At 41.7% G+C, this 20,021-nt stretch overlaps 1 gene segment (V, D, J or C); it reads right to left on the bottom strand.

Annotated features, from left to right (window-relative positions):
- Positions 1 to 2,610: 2,610 nt before the first annotated feature.
- On the bottom strand, positions 2,611 to 19,464 carry LOC145363471 (Ig heavy chain C region-like). The segment is given in 7 exon segments: positions 2,611 to 3,018; positions 4,246 to 4,554; positions 5,464 to 5,769; positions 6,751 to 7,050; positions 17,701 to 17,740; positions 18,970 to 19,289; positions 19,419 to 19,464. Coding segments are annotated over 7 exon segments (1,713 nt in total).
- Positions 19,465 to 20,021: the final 557 nt, after the last annotated feature.

Below are 20,021 nucleotides of genomic sequence, written 5' to 3'. Positions count from 1 at the left end.
CATTCCTTGGACAGTCCATGTCAGAAAGCACTGAAGATGTTTTCTTGAGTATCAGTTCATTTTTCATCAATTTGGCACTATCCCTCATTGAAGAATATTATGACTGATATGGAGGAACGTTCAGTAATCAATGATTGTTTCCAAAGATGGTGACTGATATGTAAACTGTGAATGTTGCTGTTTAAGAGCCGGGATGTAATTTCTGATTTCTTATTTATGGTTGAAATTGTAAGTAGATCACGAGCTTAATTTAGTTTTTCCACGTGTTTTTGGTGCAATGTACATTGGGCGAGTTGTCGGTAGATATGTCCATTAAAATCCATGTTTAAATTTTACTTTCATCATTTACCTACCATTTACATTTAAGATTTTGCATTTGTGTGCGTGTGCATGAACATCTCGTGCTTTGCATTAATCTTTGGCTCTGAGTTAATATATGTACAAGAGCGTTAATGTACGCATTCATTTGCCTGTATTTATTGATTTGTGTAGTTGTGTGTCTGCATCTGAGTGTATATTTTGTTTTTCAGGTATTGTGTGTGTATGACTCTATTATTGTGTTAAGTCCATGTATAATTATTAATGCCACTCTTGATAGGTGCACATGTGCCTCTATCTATTACTATGTCTTAATTTCTGTCATTCTAGTAATGTTTGTTTCCCTTTCTGTGTGCGTCTGTTTCCCCATTTGTCTGTGTGTGTACATGTTAACGTGTATGTACGTATATACATGTTGATAGTTCTTCATAACGATACCTTGATTCGTGTTTGTGTTTCGATATGTAGTAATGTGTGCTATGGTATTCTGTTCTGTATGAGCATGTTAATGTTTGTGTCCACATATTTGCGTGCAAATGTTTTGCTGTCCATTCATCTATATGCAGCCTGCTTATTTGTTTATATGCATTTCCATATATATCTGTTAATGTGTATAACATTGTCTGTGTCTTTATGTATATTCCTGTCAGGGTGAATGTGTGCTAATATATATAATTATTTGAGTATATGTCTGTGTTTGTGCATTTATGTGGGCCTGCATGCACGTGTATCTGTCTGTCTATGCATGTATGCGTTTGTGTCTGGGTCTGTGTACCGATTCACAGAAGTGTATGAACTTGTGTGTTTTATGTGTATTTGTGTGAGTGTTTTGTATATATTTGATTGTATGCGTATGTTGTTGTTTTAGTGCCTGTTTGTACAAGTTCGAGTCTACATATTCGTGTGTGTGTGTGTGTGTGTGTGTGTGTGTGTATACGGCTACACCTGTATTCTAATTGTGATAGTTTTGTGTAGTATTGTCAGTGTGTATATGTTTTAACTGTTGCTTCAAGTTTCACCGGCAATTGTTAACTGAACGTGATCCAAACAACCCGAACAATGGAACACATTTTCAGACTTTGCTGTTTAAATGCCTTTTATGTGAGTGGCATGGTGTTATCAGGAGAGCGAATGAAATAATTCATTGATGCATCTCAGAAACCCCAGTAACAGAACAGTGAAAACCAGTGAGGATTCTATTACTTGTTTAAATTTGTATTATGGAAAATCAATGTCAGCACATGATTAACAGGAACAAGAGTGCTGAAACATTTTTGAATTATGTTGCATAAATATATATGCATATATTAGTTTATGTGTATTATGGACTTCAATGATACTTTGATAATAATACTTCAAAATCTGTAGCAAAAAAAAATGCTAATTTGTACTGTTGAGAACTGACTCCTTATTATAGAGCCGTTCCCTTCCAAACACGCTACCTGGGGAGAGGGAGGAGAGTGAGCTCTCAGAGTTTACCTCTCTCTATGCTGTGATGCAATGTCCCTGAGGAGGTGGAGATGCAGTGGACTAAATAATGACATTCCTCCTCTTTTCATTGAGGAAGTTGTGGTACATGGGTTAGGTACTGATCCTCCCCTCTCTTTGTTGGGTGAGTAGGAATCCAGGATGTTAACAATTTCACTCTCCCTCAATCTGATGGGGGATTTTTTCTCCATGTTTATGTGTGACCCTTACTTCTGTTCAGTGGGTGTGATGCAGCAGCTGAAAGCTGACATCAAAGGGTAAAGGCATGGACAATGAGAGAAGCAGGAACACCGAGATCTAAATATTGAGAATGTTTGCCGCAAATGTTGAAATTGTCGGATTTTTCCTCAGGCAGGAAAGTCGGTGAAGACGTTTTGGAGAACCCTGTAATAAATGTGCTCTACTCTGTCTCTAAGACAGGGTGGATCTGAGCTGGGCGTATTTGTTCAACAAGACTTCGATCTTGAATGAGAGATATGAGAGAATCAGGATCACCGAGATTTAAATATTGTGTTTCTTTGTCAGAAATGTTGAAATTGTCGGATTTTTCCTCAGCGGGAGGAAAGTCAGTGAAGATATTTTGCGGAAACCTATAATGAATGTGCTCTACTCTGTCTCTAACACAGGGTGTATCTGGTCAGGGTACACTGGTTCAACAAGAGTTGGGCCAGAAACCCGAAAATATCTGACTCAAGCCAATGATATGTAATGGAAGTAAAACTGAAAAAAGCAATCAATTAAATAATTGGGTAATTCATGTATCGTGAGAGGGAAACATTTTATTCTTTTTATTGTAGCTTTTAATGTAACCGAGTGATTCTCATTGACATGAATTAACAGTGTCCATCAGTGCAAGGGAAATGTTCACAAAACTGGGTTTACCGCTGGATTTGTCAACTGTTCTGTTGATGATCTTCAAGGGGATGGCTTCATGTCCCACCACACAGGAGTAAGAAGCGCCGCTGGACCATTCCTCTGCTGCAATGGATAACAGGCTGTACATGAAGAAGGAGCTATTGCCATTCCCCGCCACCACCTCGGTGTTCCTGTAGTTCCCGGGATTCACCGGCTTGTCGTTGACGGTCCACTTGACGAAGATCTCTCGGGGGGAGAAGCCTCTCACTAAGCAGCTGAGGGAGACGAATCTCTGAGCGGAGACTTCTTCTGCCGAGGGCAGGAGGACAGAGACGAACGGTTCCCGCGGATTTGGATCTGCAGAAAATGTACAATAAATGTCAATAAACTGGAGAATTCTGGAGACAATGAAACCACTGGTTAGATATCAGGAAAATGTGCTTCGATTTTGATTTTAAACGTTTCCGTTTTTGACTTCCAGCTTGGAGGGGAGGTGAACACAATTGTTTTCTCAAATAACTCAGGGGGTTGGACTGGAAAGTTTCAGAACATTTATAGCACAGAATCAGGCTATTCGGCTCAACTGATCTACTTTTCTTTTTGGTTTTCTGTTTTTTTTTGCTCCACATCAGGCTCCTCCCTTCTGTTTCGATCTAAACCCAATAACATCGCCTTCAGTTCACTTTTCGTTCATCAACACATCAAACATGCCCGTAAAAATATCAGTCGGCCCAGAGTCGTTTAGTTCAGGGGAGAACATTAATACGCTGCATATTAAATATTGACTTGTACACTTCCACTGGAGATAGACACAGTGATGCATTTACATAGAAACATAGAACAGTACAGCACAGTAGAGACCCTTCGGCCCGCAATCTTGTGCCGAGTTATGTCCAAAACCAAGATCAAGCTATCCCACTCCTTATCATTCTGGAGTGTTCCATGTGCCTATCCAATAACCTCTTGAAAGTTCCTAAAGTGTCCGACTCCACTATCACAGGTGGCAGTGTATTCCACACCCCAAACACTCTATGAATGAATAACCTACCTCAGACATCCCTCCTATATCTCCCACCATGAACCATAAATTTAAGCCCCCTAGTATCAGCTACATCCACCCGATGAAATAGTCCCTGCATGTCCAATCTATCTCTGCCTCTCATCATCTTATAAACCTCTATTAAGTCGCCTCTCATCCTCCTCCGCTCTAAAGAGGAAAGCCCCAGCTCCCTCAACCTTTCCTCATAAGACCGACCCTCCAAACCAGGCAGCACCCTGGTAAATCTCTTCTGCACTCTCTCCAATGCTTCCACATCCTTCGTATAGTGAGGTGACCAACACTGAACACGATATTCCAAATGTGATCTCACTGAGGTCCGATATAGTTGCAGATAACTACATAGCTTTTAAACTCAAACTCCCTGTCAATAAACGCTGACACACGATAAGCCTTCACTGTTCTATCCATTTGAGTGGCAACCTTCAGAGATCTGTGGATATGAACCTCAAGATCTCTCTGTTCCTCCACATTCCCCAGAACCCTGCCGTTGACCCTACATTTATTGCTTCAATCTCTCAGCTCACCTGTTTCCTTGTGGATAGATGTTCTTAAAGGAGTCGGCAGATCCTGATGGCTCACCACGCAGTCAAACACAGCCCCACTCAGCCAGGATTGTGTCGAGATGTTTAATTTGCTGATCACGCTGTCAGGATCCTCTCCAGGCTTTTCTGCAATCTCTGATTTCAGATAATTCCTGTCTCGGATCCAGGACACGTTGACTCCATAAGGAGCATTGGAAATGATGCAGGTTAAGGTCACGGTCGCCTCCAGTAAGACCTGTTCTATTGGTGGTGGTTGTATCTTCACTGTGGTATCAAGGCACTGGGAAGGATCTGTGAATGAGAAATGGAAATCAACCCTAGTTCCCCTTCAGAAGCAGGACAGCAGTCTTCAGCCTGAAGGAGGCGAAGCCGCCTTTAATATATCAATCTCTAACTATCGCCTTTCAACTTCAATGGAGGATGAAAAGACAGCTTGTTCTATGAACTTATTCCCTTTATTAAACATTGTAACAGCGGTACCATTTTCATGACTCAGCATTGCAGAATTCCCAAAGACACCATCCTGAACTCAGGAAATAAATAAAAAGTACTGGCTGTTAGTTTATAAATAGGATGGATGCTCTTCCCAAAATTTTACCCCTGTGCTGTGACCTGTGAAAGAGTCCGATCCCTACTGTCTCTCTAAATCTTACCAGCTGTCTCAGGAGACAAAAGCTGACATCAAGGCCATCTCTCTCACTATATTACTTCAAAACGGAAGGGGGCACTCTTTCAAGGGGAGGCAGTGGCATATGGTGTTGTCAATAGACTTGTAACCGAGTGTAAGATTCTGGGGACACAGATTCGAATTTCATCACCGCAAGTGTTAAATCTGAATTTTATAAAAATGTATAATTAAAAGTTGAAATGATTATCATGAAGCCATTGCTGTAAAACCCCTTCTAGTTCACAAATCCTCTTTAACAAATAAATCCGCTGTCTTTATCTGGCCTGGCATGCATGTGACTCACAGTGGGTAACACTTAAGTGCCCTCAGGTTTGGGAAATAAATGCACATCTCATGGAGGGATAACAAACAATTGCTTTTCTGATGAAATTCTGAACGAGGCCTTGTCCTAATGCAGCAAACTGCATGACCATAACTTAGAAGTTGTTTTATGGTTTGTACCAACTTTAATAGATCCATAATTCTGGTGAACATCGGAATGATATATTGTATCCTCTGTTTGAGCCCCTTACCCTGAGATGCGCTGATGTTCTGACTCTGAGTGAATCCTTGGTGAGTGACCTGGCAGGTATAGACCGCTTTGCTGAACCATTCCCCAGCGGAGACTGTCAGCCGACTGCTGGCCGAGAAATTCCTGTTCACTTGACAGGCGGGAGAGGTGACAATTCCTGAATCCATGGGTTCCCCATTCTTCAGCCACTTCACCGTCATTGACCCTGGCTGGAAATCGATGATTGAACAGACGATTGTTGCAAATTTCCTGTTTGTGATTTCTTCACTGGAACTCACGGTGAGGATAACAGTTGGGGGGATGTCACCTTCAACAAACACATGTTTAGACATTACTTGAAGATTCAATTGACAACGATTAAAATTAGTTCTTTTATTTTAGCGCCAGAGCTGCCGATTTGAGAATTGTGCCCATGGTTTTGTTGAATTGGCAGGGAAATGGCGAATGGAATTCAACCGTCAAAAGTGTCACACAATGCATTTGCGGAGGGCAAACAAAACAAGGAAATAGTCAATAAAACAGAAGGTTGAGACAGATTGAGAAAATACAAGACCTTGTAGTGCATGTCCACAGTTGTTTTTAGATGGTAGGGTAACTGGACAAGTTGATCAAGAAAGCATTTTGGATTAATTCCTCCAATGTGTGAGGTATTGAACACAAAATCAGTGATGCAATGATGGAGCTGTGTAACACACTAGTTAGGCCACGTTTGGGTTCGCTGCACAGTCCTGGCCACCACGTAGCAGGAATAATGTAATGACTCTGGAGAGAGATGAGGTTTTCAAAAATGTTGCCAGGGCCTGAACATTGCAGCCATGAGGTGAGATTGGATAGGCAGGAATTGTTCTCCTTAGAAAAAAAGCGGACGCTGAGGTGTGACGTAATTGTGGTTCACAAAATTATACGGGACGTAGGTAGAAATAATTCATTCCCGAAGTGCAGGGCTCAATTACCAGGGAGCATGGTCACTTAAAATATATCAGGATCTGCATCTCAAGTGCTTTAACCTACAAGGCTACGAAGCAAGGGCTAGAAAGTGGGCTTAAAATGAATGACTAGTTTCTTTGTTGTCACTTTTAGACAGCACAGGCATAATGGTCTAAATGGTCTCCTTCTGCACCGTAACATTTCGATGGTTCTCTCGTTCTGAGTAACTTATCAGTCAGTAGATACTTACCTGGATTTTGCACAATTTACATTTTTCAAATTGCTACAAATCAGTTATAACTAAGGCCTTATACAGTTCAATCACAGGGCCCCTCTCTTACCCAGGTTTCACAACACTTACACGGCATTTCAACGCTCTTGACTGAGTCACTATGTCGAACCTCACAGTCAATTTTGGGGCATTCTCCCGCTGAGTCGCTGATGGTTAACTGGCTGCTCAGGGTGTAGGTTCCCCTGGTGTTTCTCACTGACGGGTAAGTCTTAAACCCAGAGGAGATCTGCTGCCCATTTTTCTTCCAGGTCAGTTTGGAGACATCTGGAGAGTAATCCATCGCCAAACAGCCGTAGGTGATGGAGCCGTCTGAGTTCTGTTGCTGACAGGAGGAGACCAGGCCGTAGAGAGTGGGCGGAGACGGTGTTGCTGGGAAAGGATAGCCGATTGAACAAGTTATACTCTCATTTGCGTTTATTAAGTCATCAAACATGTTGTTACAAAGATGTTTCTATATTAGATATAGCTCTTGGTGTTAAAGGGATATGGGTAGAGGTATGGATTCGGTATTGACGAGATCTGACCAAACTGAATGGTGCAGCAGGCTCAAAGGGCCGAATGGCCTACTCCAGCTGCTATTTTCTATGTTTCTATCTCGAACATTGATTAGAATTATGAACTTATCCTAATATTTCCTGATTAAAACCACGTCCACCTTTGAGATTATGTTACTTCTATACTTGGGAATCGCCATCTCTGTAGAAACTTATATCCCTGTTTCCAACTCTATCAGATTAGGGAGAAAAAAACATTCTGATATTCTCAAAATGACATATCATTCATTGGATTAACAGAGAAGAGCAACGATTTTCTCCATTATTGCCACAACTATTTATTTCTCAAACACCAGCACTTTGTCATGAAGAAGTTGTCTCTTCATTTATATCATCCACTCACCTGATGAGGGAGCTCCAAAAGCTCGCGATTCCAAATAAACCCATTGACTTTAACCTGGTGTTGTGAGAATCCTTACTGTGCCCACACCAACCTAACGCCGGCATCTCCACACTAGTTTTGGAAATTGCCTGTGTTCAAACTGATAGATGCCCCTTCCTCTCTCCAACTCACTGCCTCTCACTCCACAAAACGAAGATTCGTGACGTTGCGTCAAAAATACGACAGAAAGAATTCTTAGTGAATGTTCAGGAATCTCTAAATGTGATTATAATTTCAAATAAATGCAACATTGACTAATTGAAGGATCATACATTAATAGCAAGAGTTGGCCATTCGGGCCCTGAAGTCTCCTCCATCAGTCACTGAGATTACACATGAGCTGATTGTGGTGCTAGCTCTATTTTGAACCTCCTTTCTCCGCCAGTCGTCACCCGCTCTCTTCCCATTTTCCCCAGCTCTTTGCCCCTTTCCCATGGCTCTCTGCCTTTCACGTTGGCTTTTTTCCCCTTTCAGGTAGCTCTCTGTATTTCCACTTGGCTCTCTACACTTCCCTCCAGCTCTATGCCCTTTCCTCCGGCTCAGCACCCTATGCTTTCCCCCAGCCCTCTGCCCTCTGTCCCTGCTCCCTACCCTCTTCCTCCTTTCCCCCAGCTCTCTGACGTTTCCCTCTGACTCTCCTGCCCTTCCCTTGCGCTCTCTGCCCTTTCCCACAGCTCTCCTGCCCTTTCCCCCTGACTCTCCTGCCCTTTCCCACGGCTCTGCTGTCCTTTCCCCCGACTCTCCTGCCCTTTCCCACGGCTCTCCTGTCCTTTCCCCCGGCTCTCTGCCCTTTCTCGTCCCTCCCTGTCCTTTCTCCTGGCTCTTTCTCCTTTCCCTGGTCTCTCTACCTTTCTCCCCATCTCTGTCCTTTCTCTTGGCTCTCTTCCCTTTCACTGGTCTCTCTGCCCTTTCCCCTTGCTCCCTGCCCTTTCTCCTCTCTGCCCTTTTCCCCGGGTTTTCGCCTTGGTCTCCAGCTGTGTGCCCTTTCCCTCGCCTCTTCGCCTTTCCCCTGGCTCTCTGCTGTTTCCCCTGGCTCTCTCCCTGCCCCACCCCGGCTCTCTGCCCTTTCCCACGCCTCCTGTTCTCCCCTGACGCTTTGCCATTGTCCTTGGCCCCGAGCCCCCTGTGATTCCCTCCAGCTCTCTGCACTCCCAGAACATCCAACTGCCACTTGAGATCTTTCTTCTCTCTGGTTGCAAACCTCCCCACACAGATTCAGTGAGTGTGAGTGAGAGAATGTGAGTGCGTGAGGGTGAGTGATTGAATGAGTGAGAGTGGATGAGTGATGTTGTGTGAGTGACAGAAGGTGGGTAAGTGAGAGTGAGTGAGTGAAGTTCTTTGACTGAGGATGTGTGATTGAGGGTGAGTAAGTGTGGGTGAGGGTGAGAGACCGTGAGTAAATGAGGGTGTGTGAGAGAGGGTGGGTGAGTGAAGGTGGCTGAAGGTGAGTGAAGGTGGCTGGATGAGTGTAGGTAAGCAAGAATGAAAGAATGAGGGAGAGTGAGTGAGGATGTGTGAAGGTTAGTGGAGGTGGGTGTTTGAGACTGAGTGAGAATGAGTGAATGAGGGTGAGGAAGTGAACGTGACTGAGTAAGTGAGGAGTGAGAGAGACTAAGTCAGGGTCTGTTATTGAGGGTGGTGTGTGAGTGTGTGAGGGAAAATGAATGTGGATGGGTGGGAGAATGAGGGTGAGTGAGTGAAGGTGTTTGAGGGAGGATGAGTGCTTGAGGATCTGTGAGTTAGCATGCGTGAAGTTGAGTAATGGTGAGTACGCGAGGGAGTGTGAGTGAATGTAGGTGCGTGCGTCGGAGTGAGTTTGAATGGGTGAGATGGCGTAAGTGTGTGAGAGAGAGGGTCATTGAGCTTGAGTCTGTGGGGGTGAGTATGGGTGAGTGAGGGTGGGTAGGTGAGTGAGTGTGAGTGAGAGTGAGTAAGACTGGATGAGTGAGAGTGGATAAGTGGGGTGATTGAGTGAGACTGGATGAGTGAGGGTGGGTGAATGGGTTGAGTGAGTGAGCGTGAGTGAATGTGGTGAGTGAGTGAGGGTGAGTGAGAGTCGGTGAGTGAGACTGGTGGGATAAGTGAATGAAGGTGAGTATGAATGTTAGCGTCTGACTTAGGCTGTAAGTCAGTGAGTGAGGTTTAGTGAGTGAGGTTGAGTGAGTGATGGTGTATGAGTGTGGGTGGCTGAGTGACAGTGAGCGAATGAGGGTGTGTAAGTGAGGGTGTGTAATGGTTAGTGCGTATGTGTGAGTGAATGTGGGTGCGTGAGTGAGGGTGTGGGAGTGAGTGAATGGAGGTGAGTGAGCGAATATGAGTGAGTACGTGAGGGTGTGAGGATGAGTGAATCAAGGTGTATGATTGAGGTTGAACGAGTAAAGTAGAATGAGGGTTTGTGAGTGAGTGTGGGTGAGTGAGTGAGGATGGATGTTTTTGAGTGAGCAAATATGAGTGAGAAATTGTGAATGAGTGTGTGAGTGTGTGAGGGTGAATGACTCAGGGTGAATGAGGATCAGTGAATTTCTGAGGGTGAGTGCATGAGGTTGAGAGTGTGAGGTTGAGTGCGTGAGGGTGAGTGCGTGAGGGTGAGTGCATGAGGGTGAGTGCATGACGGTGAGTGCGTGAGGGTGGATGAGTGAGCAAAGGTGAGTGAGTGAGGGTGAATGAGTAAGCGTGAGTGAGGATGAGTGACTGAGAGTGAGTCAGTGAGAGTGAATAAGGGGATGAGTGAAGTTGAGTGATTGGGGATGAGTGAGTGAGGGTGAATGAATGAGGGTGAGTGAGTGAGAGTGTGTCAGCAAGGGAAGGTGGTTAAGTGAGGGTGAGTGAGGGAAGATATTTGAGTGAGGATGAGAGATTGAGGATGAGTAAGTATGGGTGAGGGTGAGAGAGTCAGTGAGCCACCTCCTCCTCTCCCTCTCCATCGATCTTTTCCCGATTCTCTCCATTGATCAGCTTTCAGTAACAGGGCTGTGTAAAGTCAGGAATCAGTGTAGATCACCGGGCAGCTGCTTTAATGTCGGGGCCTTTCTTTCAGAAACACGGATCAGTGAACAAATAGACAGACTGAGGGAGCTGGAAGGGAAGCTTACAGCAAAACTAGGGTCACACAGGAATCAAACACCAAGTTTATACCAGTATTGGGGAGCCTGGCAGTCTTAGTCTCAGGCAAGATTCTTTCTTTTATTGTGCCTTTGTGTCTGGTGTAACTCATGGAAATCCCTACTTCTGACCTCATGTTGGATGGAATGTGTCATTGATGAAGCAATAGAAGATTGTTGGTCCCAGAACAGCCCCCTGCCGAACTCCTGAGATGATATTGTGAGTTCCAACAACAAATACCATCTCCAAACAGAGAAGAATTTCCCACCGAAACTTATTCACTTGAGTTTTACTCGGGCTCCTCAATCCCACCCACATTCAAATGTTATTGGTGGTGGGGGGAGAGGGGTGGTGGTGGTGGTATGGGCGCAGTGACACGGTGACACAGTGATTAGTGCTGCTTCCTCACAGTTCAATTTCTGATATGGATCATTGTGTGTGGAGTTAGCAAGTTCACCCCGTGTCCGCTTTGGTGGCCTTCGGGTGCTCCTGTTTCCTCCCACAGTCCAAAGATCTTTGGGTTCGGTGGATTGGCCATGCTAAATTGCCCCATGGCGTCAGGGAGACTAGTTCAGGTAAATACATGTAGTTATGGGGATAGGGCTTTGTTGGGATTGCTGTTGATGCAGACTCGATGGGCTGAATGGCCTCCTGATTCTATTCAATAATGTCAAGGACAGTCACTCTGACGTATGTGAGATGGAAAGTGTGTGAGAGGGTGTGTGTGTGTGTGTGAGAGAGAGAGAGAGAGAGAGAGAGTGGGCTGCGTTTGCAAGAGGGGACAGTGTGTCAGTTGGAAAGCAAAATAATATATTAATGAGTGTGTGAAAGTGTGCATGCGATTGCGTGTGAGTGAGAAAGATGTGTGCAATGTGTGTGGGTTGTAGAAGCAATGTGCTTGAGTGTGTGTGTGTGTATGTGTGTGTGTGCGTGTCAGAGAGAGAGTTTTCGTGTGTAAGAGAGAGACGTTGTGTGTGAGAGGGTGTCAGACACATGAATACTTTTGCACGTGTGTGAGACAGTGATCTGTGTGTGCAAGAAGAGTGTGTGTGAGAGAAAGGATATGTGAGATAGAGAATGTGTGTGTGTGTGAGAGAGAGTGTGTTTGAAGAGTTATTCTTTATGTGTGTGAGAGTGTGTCTCTGTTCTTCAAAGTGTGTGTGTGTGTGTCTGTGTGTCTGTGTTTGTGTTTGTGTGTGTGTCTGTGTGTGTGCAGAGGCGGGGAGAGTGTGTGTGAGTGAGAAAAAGTGTGAAAATTAGACAGAGTGGATGCGTGTGTGTGTGTGAGTGAAATAATTGTTGAGCGAATATGTGTCTGTGATAGTTGGAGTGTTTAAGAAAGATACATTGCGTAAACATGTGTGTTCATATGTAAGAGAAGGAGAGACTGTGTGCGTGTGATAGAATGATGTTTGTGAGAGAAAGTGTTTGAGAGCAAGATTGTGCATGTGTGAGACAATGCGTCAGGGAGTGAGCGTGTGAAAGAGAAATATGTGCCTGTGTGAGTGAATGCGTCTGCAAGTGTTCGTATGAGAGAGAGAGCATGTGAACGAGTGTGAGACGAAGTGAGAGTACTGAAGACAGAACGTGAGAGGGATAGTGCGTGTGTGTGTATGTGTGTATGTGTGTGTGTGTGCGAGACTGTGCTTTTGTGAGAGATTGTGTCTGCGTGCAAGTGTGTGTGTCGGAGTGTGTGCGTTTGTGAGTGTTTGTGAGAGAACTAGTGTGTGAGAACAAGAATGTTCAGGTGAGAAATAGTGTGTGCAAGACAGACAGAAATGTGTGTGTGTGAGAGAGAGAGAGAGAGCGAGAGAGAGAGAGATGCGTAAGCAAGAAAAATTGAGAGAGTGTGCGTGAATAAATGTGAGACAACAGCGTGTGTGGGAGAGAGAGTCTGTGCGAGACCGTGAGACTGTGCTTCTGTGAGTGTGTGTGTCTGCGTGTAAGAGAGAATGTGTATGGGGTTGTCTGTGTGAGTGCTTTTGAGTAGGAGGGTATGAGAGACTGATTGAGAGAGCGAGAGCATGTCCGTATTTGTATTTGAGAGAGAATATTTGGACCGTGAGAGAAAGAAAATGTATGTGAGAGATACCGTATTGAACGTATCTTTGTGTGCATGTGTGAGAGAATATGAACGTGTGTATGTGTGTATTTATGTGTGTGAGAGTGTGTGATGTGTTTAAGTCTCTATCTGGCTGATTCAGTCTGGAAAAGCACACTCACTCCACACGTACTCACCCACGCACACAGTAAGTGGGAGTGACAAGTGAGCACAATAGGGGCTGCGGGGCAAAGGTTTGGAAAAACATTTAAATCTTTCACAAGTCTGTCACAATTGAATAATTTCCTCTTTCCTCAAGGGGCGAAACTTGTAAAATCTCACCAAATTTGATACAATCCAGGGCAAAGCCACCCACAAGATTACCCGACCCCTCATTCACCCTATTCGCTCACTCCATCACTAACAAGCAGTGTCAGCAGTGTGTGTTATATACAAAATGCACCGCAACAATTCACCAAGGCTCCATAGAATACACTGTCCAATCCCGCTGCCTTTACATCCTAACAGGACAAGGGTAGCAGTCACATAGGAACGCTATTAGCTGCAAGCTCCCCTCCACAACATACACCATCCTGACTTGAAACAATATCTCATTTCATTCATAGTCGTTGGGTCAAAATCCTGGAACTTTCTGCCTTACAGCATGCGGTTGCCTGCAGCATATGGACTGCAGTCATTCAAGGATGCTTCGTATCAAGGAACAATGAGGGAAGATTAAAAATTCTGGCCGAGCAAATGGCTCTAAAACGCCTTTCGAAGATTTAAAATAAGATACAAATGAATTTGACCCTTCAACTGTTATACTAAACAGGCCAGGGACTGCTGGAGTATGGAGCACAATATAGTAAATCTCACTTTGTATCTGTTCATCGAACATTCCCAAGGCCGGTACATCATTGCTTAAAAATTATCCAATTCTCCCTCTACAGTCTGAAGTTTCTGCTCTCTCTGATGGTCACAATATGCTTTAGGGATCTCATTTCTGAGACACCGAGTCAAATATCAAGTCAAACTGTCACATTTCTCACAGATACAAGTGTATTGAAGAAATAAATGAAATTACACTCCCCGAAATACAGCAGAAGGAACCAGAAGATTTACAAACAGTCAGGGAGATTCCAGGTCCCAACACAGAGATCACGCGTACAAAAACAGAACAAACACAAACGGTGCAACAGTCGAGTTCCCAGCAGGTTAATCTGTTCAATCTGTAAATTTCATTCAAACTGTTGGATTCTCATTGATCAATGGTCAATTTACAACAACAGATAATCAATAACTCATTTTAAATTAAATTGATATTCATTTGAAAACTCCCTTCAACTTTTCTCTCAGAAACAATGCAAAACGTAATTTCGCTGAAAATGAGCAATCAACAACAACAGATTCAGAATAGTTCAATGTCCCTCGCAGAGATGCAGTGACACAGTAACAGTTCAATGTCCCTACAGAGATGCAGTGACACAGTAAGAATTAAAGTAACCAAGAAACATTTACATCGAAAAACATTACCTGATTCGATCTAATTTCTTAATTAAATGCAATCAACAAAATAATTAAGGCAAAATACTTTATCGAGCTGAGCATAACTGAGTAAAGAAATGTTTTGTTTCTGAATTCATTTTCGATACAATTGAACATTCTCTAAAATGGATGATATTTTATACGTCAGTGCACTATTCAAGGCCTTTTGTTTTGAATTAATTAGCACCAATATTATATTTTGTTATTGTCAATTGGCAGTTAGTTTTCCTGTTACTGGTTTGTACTTCAATCATTCAAAACTTGCCTTTGCCTGGAACATTGTGAAGTAATTAGGGTCCAACTAAATCTTAAACAATAAACTTCAAATTACTGAGTAGAAATATTCAGACATCTGTAATTTATTTGCTTAATTCGAATCACATTATAATGTTTTTCATTTCCACTTTTACTCTAGATGTCTTATAACCTACAAACGTGTTAAAAATGCATGCTCCTGAATTTGTATTTACTGTAATGGCCTGGTAGTTTGAGATGAAACTGCTTCTTAGATTTAATAATTTAGACAATTCATACAATTTAGTTACTGAACATATCGTTTAATTTAAGAAAATCTGAATTAAACAGTGAAAAATTCAATGAGATCAATTGATTCAAATCCTGTCCAACACTGAAACATGCACAAAATAAGTTGAGACCTTTTCTTCAGTATAACATTTAATAAGAATTAAACATAATGCTCAAATAGAATCAATTCCTCTATCCTGTCATTTATTCATCCAGTAACTCTATTCTGTGTTGAGCAGTAATGGAGACAGGATGTTATTATTAGTTTTATAATATTATCATAATATTTTCATATAAATTAATCTTTTTGAATTTCAGGTATTAACTTGTCAATCTCTAGCTTGTTTCTATGGACACCTTATGACAATTCAAGCACGATTATAAAAACAATTGCTTAGTGTTAGCGAATTCCACCTGTCAGAAAACTGTGTTCACTCTCTCAAGTTCATTCAAACGGAGGGGTTCTAATTGATCAATTGTCATATTACGACAACAAAAAACAATAACTTATTTTAAATTAAACTGATATTCATTTCAAAATTCCCTTCGAATTTTATCTACCTCTCCCTGTCTGTCGCAAATCTCGAAAACTGGACAAAAAATTTTTTTTCTGAAAATGAGCGCCTCAAATGTAACAGATTTTGGGTCGTGTAATGTCCCTAACAGCGATATAGTGACACAGTAAGAATTATAATTCATGATTTATTTTAAGCTGAACGCATCAGTTAACATGAACAAAATGCTCTAACATAAATTTATTTTATTTTTTTTTCCCAATACCCGTTTGTTTTATCCTGACAAGGATTTTTAAACTTATTTTGTCTCTTTGTTTTCATTTAGCTGGAAAAAGTGTAACCGCTCAGGATCACTGAGCTTAAAAAATACAGGAGCAATTGAGAAACACCAACCCATTTCACAAATTTCGAGATGAGATTAGTGATTAATTATCTCGACATCCAACTACAAATTACTTGGAAGGAATGTTGAGCCTGCACAGAAAGGATGTAATAATCGGAGACAAAAATTGCCAAATAGCAACGTCTTATTCTCCAAAACTCATATTTAAGTGAATGCGAACTTCATCGGGATATAACAATTAATGCAAAGTGTCTCGTTGAACTGAGCGCCACTGTGGAAACAGCTTGTTACCATTGAAATAGTTTTTGGAATTATCACAAAATATTTCCAGCCTCGAAACGTTTCTGGTCATGTTCGTCACAGAACTATTAAGAGGGATTAATGAATAATGATATGAATATAAAATAATCTTTATTGAATATGGAGTTATATTAGCGATTTAAAAATATTTGCTTTATATTCATTTTACGATTCAACTTGTTATGAGAAGTTTTTAGTTGTAGCAACGACTTAATGTCCGAGTAAACATTCTTTGTCATGATTTATTTTAATCTGTGAACGTTAGTTAAAATTTATAAAAATGCTGTGATATCTTTATTTTTTTCCAAAACCTGTCTGTATTCTCCCTACAAGGATTTCAAACTCATAGATTGTTTGCACTCAACCAGAAAACATGTAACCTCTCAGTGTCACCGAGTTTAAAAAATGCAGAAACAATGCTGAAACACCAAACCATTTCACACACTATAAACATTCACAGTGACAGAACCACTGAACCTCCTCAACAGAAACACACCAAAACACATCAATGAGGGAAAGAATCCGATTCACGGAGGCTCAACTCAATTATCCATCCAACAAAATCAAAAATATAATTGCAAGAAAATCTCAATATCCAATCCAGCAAACCAGCCCGTCACCAAATATATGAATCGCTAAACTAAACAGAAATCTGGAATAAGAGCAATAGCATTGCGAGGAGGTGGAATATATCTAACAAATTAACACTGAAACTTTATCACATTTTATTCATATTGGGCCATATTTCAAACAGATTTCAAACATACTTAAACATTTGGATAGTAAAAACTGCAGCCATCTGGTGCCACCGAGGTAAAACGTTGCATGTACCCCAACTTATGAATGCAGTGGCAAACTATTTTTTGGACGAGTGGCATAAACCGTGATTTGGTTTGACAGCAATTATCAGTTACAATTTTAAAAAATACAAATACAATAAAGCCTGATTTCTGTGTACAGGCATACGTCAAATAGTTTAAAACCCGCAGACTTTGTATTCAATCATAAACCGTATAAAAACTCAGTGTCACGGACTGTGAACAATGCAGAATCTCCAAAACATTTCACAAATTTTACTTGTTCAATGTCACCCAGACAGACAATCTCCTCACCAGAAAAATGCATCACTGAGGGACTGAAACCCGGTTCATGCAGAAGCAGCTCAATTCTACAGTTTCAACAGAATCAAATTTCACATTGGCAGAAAATCTCAATTTAAAATCCAGCCAATCTTCCCATCACCAAAGTAACTAATAATCACAATGAGCACAACAAGAACATAACAAAACCAACATTGTGAATAAGTGGAACATGTTCATGGCATTAATGTAGAAACTTTAACACATTTTGTAAAGATTAGATTACATTTCAAACACTTGTAGAGAAGATGGTGCAACTCACAGCCACTAGATGTCACCGAGACTAAACATTTCAGAAACACCGAATTGTTTCACAAAAGGAAGGCATTTAAAGTAACCCAGCCACACATCAAATCACAACAAGAAACAGAATCACTCAGTATTAACTTTTGTCAAATAACAGTAGAATTCTATAACCCCCATTTTAAGCAGGAGCACGTGAAACATTGTAAAGGTTTTCAGCACAGAATCCACCAAACCACATTTCAGTGAACAAGTGAATTAATAAAATCGAGAAAAGTATAAAACAAAAACTCAAATCAAACACTGAATAAATAAATGCTTAGTTCTTACCTGCAGTCACCGTCACCATGGTCCCTTGTCCCCAGTAGTCCATGGCGTCCACAGTGTCACATTCTCTCGGCTGGGTCATACAATAACCATCCCTGCACAAAATAGACAGAAATCCGCCATTAATTAAAAGAAATCACAAGCCAGAGGGAAAGTAAATCACTGCATTTTCATGAAATTATTATTGTACTGGTGGATACCGTTCATTCTACATACATAATCTTAATGTTTTATATTTCACAGAGGATCACATGAACAAGTCATTGAAAACACTAACTGATAATCAAACAGTTATCATAAATGTTCCATATTTAATTCTAGCTATTTGTACAGTGCTGGGACATAAATAATACAGCATTGTAAATAATGTTGGATTGTAAAACAGAGCACTGACCCGGCCTCGATCAATTAGTGCTGAGAGTTTTTGTATTGTCAGTAACTGTTGTGCCATCCAGTTATCACAGTGAGACACAGCATGACAAATACTGTGCCTGACTACTAGCTCTAAAGTACAGAGATATAATTTCACTGCTCTCAAAAATCTGATTCTGCCTCTTCTAAGAGAGTATTAGTGAAATATTTCAGCTCGACCTGGTCTTATATTTATAAAGCCAATCGGAATGCTTTTAAACTCTCTGTGTAGATTAGCGTATCGGTCAACACAAGATTTTACGGGAAGATTTTTATATCTTTTCACAAACTAATATTACTTCCTCACATTGTTTCATTGAAACCTGGTTTGCTTTGAAAATCCTGCTAAGGTACTGATTATCAATTTGAACAATCTCTTTCCCTGAGGTTTTTCTATGAGGATGTCGCTGCGCTCAGCACTGTGACCCCTATCGAATCACAGTGACACACACCCACACAAAAACTGTACTCACTCTCTGTTCATTACTGCCACTCAATATTTACTTGAAATAGACCCGTATTCCTGATGTAATTGACAATTTATGCAGCAGTTTACAAAACACAACCTAGAAACACCTCCTCCAGGTGTCAGAAATAGTAAAACGAGCATTATATCCAGCTGTGTAATTGCTGAAACTGTTAACAGTAAATATAAACAGAGTGAAAATCTCAGCCCATTATGTCTGTGTGTTTTCTTGGTTTAATGTTTAATTTTCACTATGCTAGGTTTGTCAGAATTGGTTTGTGTTTTGGTTCTGATCACGCTCGTTATTATTATATTTAAAACAGGTACTGACCTTCAGGTTACGATGGAAGTTGCTGAATTCCCTCTCGGGCTGTTGTTGTCCGGGTGCAGCCCTGGTTCCTCTCGCTGTGGTGTCTTGCACAATAATAGATGGCGGCGTCTTCGATCTTCAGCCTCGTCATCTCCAAAGAGAAGATGTTGTTTGAAGTGTCTTTGGACGCAGTAAATCGATCCTTAATCGCTGGGGCAATTACGATGCTGGATGAACTATAGTACCGCAGCAGCCACTCCATCCCCTGTCCGGGAACCTGTCGGACCCAGTTCATGTAAGCGCTGCCAAGGTTGAAGCCGCTGGTTTTACAGGTCAGTGTCAGGGAGCCTCCGGGACGCCCGGTCTCTGCCTCTGGCTGAGTCAACACAACCTCCGACTGGACACCTGTAAAAATAGATCAAAAAAACCCGAGGATTAATCCTGGTGAAATGATTGCTGACTCTGGAATATTCCAGAGATAAACTAACATTGAGACAGTAACACTGAGAGACTTGGGCAATAAAAAAAACTCACCGGATAAAAAAGTCAGCAACAAACTGAGAGAAATCGCTGACCTCATCTTTCTGGTTATTTGAGGGAAATGGTTATGTCAGGAACTCAGTGAACAAACCAGCTCCCGGACTGTTGGATTCCGGTCCCAGTGAGCGGTATTTAAATACCCGGCAGAAGGGGACGGCTTTCCAGGCGCCGCCTGTTGATTCCCTGCTGGAGGCGGCGCCTGGATCCACGTCCCACCTTCCACACCCCCAACAGAATGGACTTCCAGATTTACTATAAGTTAATATTAAAATAGACATTATATCCGTGTCGGGGTAGTGTTTGGCTGAATATGTTCATTGTATTGTTTCCATTATTTCTGATGGTGATATTGCAGTTCATCATTTCTTTATTTTAAAAAGAACTAATTCCATTGTAAATATGGTGCTTTTATTACCACGCCCCTAAAAAGAACACAAATATAAAAATGATGAAATAATATTTTCAAAAAGTAAAGAAACCGTCAGTCTATTTTGCAACAATTCCGGGTTTCTGTCACATTACAATAATAAAACATAATTTATGGCAAGAATTGTTATCGATTTCTGTAACTAAATGCGGGGGATGAACAAAGTGATT

The sequence above is a fragment of the Carcharhinus amblyrhynchos genome, unplaced genomic scaffold (assembly GCF_965287045.1).
Source record: "Carcharhinus amblyrhynchos unplaced genomic scaffold, sCarAmb.v2.hapA scaffold_39, whole genome shotgun sequence".
NCBI classification, from domain to species: Eukaryota; Metazoa; Chordata; class Chondrichthyes; order Carcharhiniformes; family Carcharhinidae; genus Carcharhinus; species Carcharhinus amblyrhynchos.
This window is presented reverse-complemented; position numbering and strand designations above follow the sequence as displayed.